Here is a 5399-nt window from a genome sequence, read left to right on the forward strand (position 1 = left end):
CTCAAGTTGCTTTTGAATCTAACTTTCCATTAAATGATGTGATTCTGAATTTTGATACTGAGTTACAAACTGGTAATTCCTACACATCTCTTTATCTGTGTTGGGAAGCATGTACATTCATTCTTAGAAAGATATCATATCCTGAAAGGGGTCAATCATGAGATGAATTCTAAATTTTTTTTTTTTGTCTTTTTGTTATTTCTTTGGGCCGCTCCCGCAGCATATGGAGGTTCCCAGGCTAGGGGTCCAATCGGAGCTGTAGCCGCCGGCCTACGCCAGAGCCACAGCAACGTGGGACCCCAGCCGCATCTGCAACCTACACCACAGCTCATGGCAACGCCAGATCATTAACCCACTGAAGAAGGGCAGGGACCGAACCCGCAACCTCATGGTTCCTAGTCGGATTTGTTAACCACTGCGCCACGACGGGAACTCCTGAATTCTAAATTTTTAAAAAAGAATGTAAAGTATGTTATTTCCTGAGGTGATGGGAATAATTTCTTCTTCTTCTCCTTCTCCTTCTTTTCCTCCTCCTTCTTCTTCCTCTTCTTCCTCCTCTTCTTCCTCTCCTTCTTCTTCTTTTTCTTTTTAGGGCTTCATCCTTGATATGGAAGTTCCCAGGCTAGGAGCCAAATTGGAGCTGCACATCCACAGCAATGTGGGCCCTAGCTGCGTCCATGACCTACACAACAGATCATGGCAATGCTGGATTCTGAAGCCACTGATTGAGGCCAGGGATTGAATGCACATCCTCATGGATGCTATTAGGGTTTGTAACCACTGAACCACAATGGGAATTCCTGGAATAACTTTTTATGCTTGCATTTGATCTGAGTATTCGATCTGAAATCTGACTTTTAATGACTAAAGCTACAACTCCTTACTGTGGGATAAATTAGTATTTTCCATTAAATAGCATTAATGTAATAGAATGTGCAGAATGTGGGAATCTATACAGCATGATTTTCAAGTTGTCTTAGAATTCTTTATGAACTATGCAAATTTAAACATTTAGCTTTAAATGAAAAAAAAAGCATTTATCTCTAGATTTTAAAATATTAAAATTTAGTTGACCTTTGTATACTATGGGTGGGGATGAAAAATGGTACAGCCATTCTGGAAAACAGTGGCAATTCCTCAAAAAATTAAAAATTGAGCTACCCTATGATCCAGCAATCCCATTCCTGGATATATTTGACAATATTGAAATCAGTATCTCGACGAGACAGTTGCACACCATGGCAATTGCACCATTATTCACAATAGTTAGGAGATGGAAATAACCCACCTGTTCTTCACTGGAAGGATGGCTAAAGAAAATGAGATCTATCCATCTATCTAACATCTCTCATCTGTCTACCTAGTATTCAGCCATGAGAAAGAAGGAAATCCTGCCATTTGCTGCAACAAGTATGAAAACACTATATGATATCACTGATCTAGTGAATTTAAAACAATAAGTACATAGACAAGGAGAACAGAGAATAGAACTCTGGGTTCTGGAGGCGATGGGGGGGATAAATGGGGGATGTGGGTAAAAAGGTACAAATTTTTAGTTACAAGAATAAGTGCTGAAGATCTCACAGTGGCTCAGCGGGTTAAGAACTTGACAGTGTCTGTGGCATAGGTCACAGATGCGGCTCAGATACCCACGTTGCTGCACAGGAACTTCCATAGGCCACAGGTGCAGCCTTAAAAAAATCGTTAACAAACTGTTAAGAATAAGTTCTGAGGGAGTTCCCATCATGGCTCAGTGGAAACCAATCTGACCAACATCCATGAGGATGCAGTTTCGATCCCTGGCCTTGGTCAGTGGGTTAAGGATCTGGCATTGCCATGAGCTGTGGTGTAGGTTGCAGACTAGGCTTGGATCTGGCATTGCTGTGGCTGTGGACTAAGCCAGTGGCTACAGCTCCAATTGGACCCCTAGCCTGGGAACCTCCATATGCTGCGGGTGTGGCCCTAAAAAGACAAAAAAGAAAAAGAAAAGAAGAAGTTCTGAGGAGCTAATGTACAGCATGGCGACTTTAGCTATTAACATGGCATGGCATACTCGAAAGTGGCTGGAAGTAGATCCTAAGCATGCTCACCACACCCAGAGAAAAGAGGTAACTAGTTCCCTAAGTTAATGTTCCTGATCGTGGTCATCATTCTGCAGTATATACATACAACAAGTTAACACGTTGTACACTTTAAGTACATATAATTTTATTTGTCAATTATTCCTCAATAAAGTTAAAAAACTAAAATCTTAACATTGTCTACATCCCATTTAAAATACACTTTTACTTTTTAAAGGTATAGCTCTACCCAAATAAACTGACAAATTTAGCTTTTCTTATTCCTAAAGCTAAATGACTCAATAAAATACTGACAATAAAGCATAAAATGTGTGGGTACAGATGGCAGTATTGTTGAAAAACAGTAAGTGAAGGTCTGGTGGCATATGTTATTATCCAGGTTGGCTTCGTTCTGCAGAAGATAAAATGGGTGGTAAAGACATATTTTGCCTTTTGGGGAATTTATGAAATACCAGTACCTTGTCTGAATGGGTATGCATGGTGAGTTTTTACCTTTTTAAGCCTAAATGTTAACATTGTATCAAAAACTGAACAAATGTGTGCACATCTGAGCTTGTGCATCTGTGTTTCATGTGCATGTATCACAAATATCTTTTTTTCCCATCGACTTTGAGATATCAAAACTTGTGGTAAGGAATCATGTCAGCTGCTAAATAACTTACAAAATTATTTAGCTTCTCTGTATCTTGAAATTCACCTGCAGCTGACCCTATATCACACTCTACTCAGAGAAGTGGTTGTAAGAAACAGTATCATAACCTGCTTTGTCTGTGAGTAACAAAAGATACAAAATATGTTCCATTTGTTTTTCTGATCCACTACCTCGCCGTAATCCATTATTTTTGCCTTGTAATTTCTGCAGAAATTGTGATCACTCATAATCCATTTCATATTGGGTGTTTAAATAAGCTTTAGCATTCCTCCCCCTTTTCTCTCCTACTTCTACTAACAGAACTATATAGCTACCCAAACTGAAAGTGTCTCTTTTTTTCTCTGAAAATAATACCTTTAATAATAATTATCCAAAAATGGGAAAAAGAGGAGGGTCACATGAAAAGAAATGAGGATAGGTCAAATATTTATTGAGTCAAGAATGATGACACAAAAGAATGCTTTTGTTTTAAAAAATACTTTTTTGTTTTTTTGTGTTTTCTTTTTGTTTTTTGTTTGTTTGTTTGTTTTTTGTCTTTTTAGTGCCACACCCATGGCATATGGAGGTTCCCAGGCTAGGGGTAGAATCAGAGCTGCAGCTGCCAGCCTACACCACAGCCATAAACATGGGGAACTGAGCCGAGTCTGTGACCTACAGTACAACTCACAGCAATGTTGGGTTCTAACCCACGGAGTGAAGCCAGGGATAAAATCTGTGTCCTCATGGATACTAGTCAAGTTTGTTTCCGCTGAGCCATGATGGGAACTCCAAAAACATTTACGTTTTTAATAATTGCCTTTTTTCCCTTCTCTGTGAAAATTCACCAGGAAAAAAAAATTAAGCACTTACTAGAAATATTATAAGTAAACACTAATAGTGCTATTTCCCTCAACTTAATTCCAAGTTCATTTTTCTCTTTTACAAGAACAGACTAATGGAACAAAACAATGAAACCTCTGGGGGAGATTTTATTTTGCTTGGATTCTCAGACCAGCCTCAATTGGAGGTCCTCCTTTTCGTGGTGGTGTTGATATCCTATCTTTTGACCCTCCTGGGCAACACAGCCATCATCCTGGTCTCCTGCCTGGACTGCAGACTTCACACACCTTTCTTCCTCACAAATCTCTCCTCTCTTGACCTTTGCCTCACCACCAGCATCATCCCCCAGCTCCTCTGGAACCTGAAGGGACCAGCCAAGACCATCATGCCAACAGGCTGTGCCATACAACTCTATGTGTCCCTGTCCCTGGGCTCCACTGAGTGTGTTCTCCTTACCATCATGGCATTTGACCGCTACGTGGCAGTCTGCAGACCTCTTAATTACACTAGCATCATGCACCCATCATTTTGCAAGGCCTTAGCAGGAGTAGCATGGCTCAGTGGAGTAGGAAACACTCTCATCCAGAGCACTGTCACCCTCTGGCTGCCTCGCTGTGGACACCGGCGGCTCCATCATTTCTTCTGTGAGGTGCCTTCCATGATTAAGCTTGCGTGTGTGGACATCCACACCAATGAGGTCCAGCTATTCATTGCATCCCTGGTCTTGCTCCTCTTGCCCTTAGCACTGATACTGACGTCCTATGGACACATCGTCAAGGCAGTTACTAGGATCAAGTCAGTCCAGGCCTGGCGCAAAGCCCTGGGGACATGTGGATCCCACGTGATGGTAGTGTCCCTCTTCTATGGGACCATCACCGCTGTGTACATCCAGCCCAACAGCTCTTACGCCCATACTTCTGGGAAATTCATCTCCCTCATCTACACTGTGCTGACTCCAACCCTCAACCCTCTCATCTACACACTGAGGAATAAAGATGTGAAAGGAGCTATGAGAAGACTATTTCATAGGGACTTGGGCTCATAAAAAACAAAGCAGAGCCCACAAGGATCAGCTTGTGTGTGTGTGTGTGTGTGTGGCTAAAAGAGACGAGTCATTTTGCACAATCCTTCGCTAAAGAAATGTACTGTTCTACAAGGAGCACATGCGATCTTCATGGTTTGCCTGGTTGTCTTTTATTGGCCTCAGAACTATCCGTCCTCTTCATCCTTCCCAGGCTTCTTTGGGGCCCTTCGTAAGGCAATGTCTCCTCACACCCTGTAAATGTCCATTATTCATATCATTTCTGGTTCTTGCCCTCCCTGCCTGTGTTTTTCTTCCGCCTTCCTTCCTTTTTCCATGGTCCACTCTGTTTTTCTCCTTTGTCCTTTCCCTTGTTATCCTTTTCTTTCTCTCCTTTTTGTTGCTTCCTTCTTTCCCTCCCTGTTATTCTTTTTATGATGTGCTTATCATTTCCCTGGCTGCTTCTACATTCTATTCCTTCCCATCAATAGTCTAACAATTCCTGGAAACAACTCTCTAAAACCAATTTCCCGTTGATCACAAGAAAGAGCTTTCTTGCCTTGTGGAGTACAGTGAAGAGATTAGACTAGAGAATTTGGGTTTTTTTTTGGGTGGGGGGTGTTTTTTTGTTTTTTGGTTTGTTTGTTTGTTTGTTTTTGCCTCTTTAGGGCCACTCCTGTGGCATATGGATGTTCCTGGGCTAGGGGTCAAATTGGAGCTGCAGCTGCTGGCCATAACAACACCAGATCCAAGCCACATCTGAAACCAACACTGCAGCCCACAGAAATGCTGGATCCTTAACCCACTGAGCGGGGCCAGGGATCGA

At 41.8% G+C, this 5399-nt stretch overlaps 1 protein-coding gene across 1 annotated transcript; it reads left to right on the forward strand.

Annotated features, from left to right (window-relative positions):
- The first annotated feature begins 3667 nt into the window (after positions 1-3667).
- Positions 3668-4597, forward strand: LOC146401429 (olfactory receptor 2G6-like). Its single transcript, XM_084970385.1, has one exon. It carries the CDS (start codon positions 3668-3670, stop codon positions 4595-4597), a length of 930 nt encoding a protein of 309 aa, XP_084826511.1.
- Positions 4598-5399: the final 802 nt, after the last annotated feature.

Source organism: Sus scrofa, chromosome 7, assembly GCF_054392235.1.
Source record: "Sus scrofa isolate SSC_HxYL_T2T_F1_AM1 chromosome 7, Sscrofa_HxYL_maternal_Yorkshire_Landrace_v2.0, whole genome shotgun sequence".
In the NCBI taxonomy this organism is placed as follows: Eukaryota; Metazoa; Chordata; class Mammalia; order Artiodactyla; family Suidae; genus Sus; species Sus scrofa.

Excerpts from the sequence above, each read along its gene's own strand:
- LOC146401429 (XM_084970385.1), top strand. The coding sequence starts at position 3,668 with ATGGAACAAAACAATGAAACCTCTGGGGGAGATTTTATTTTGCTTGGA.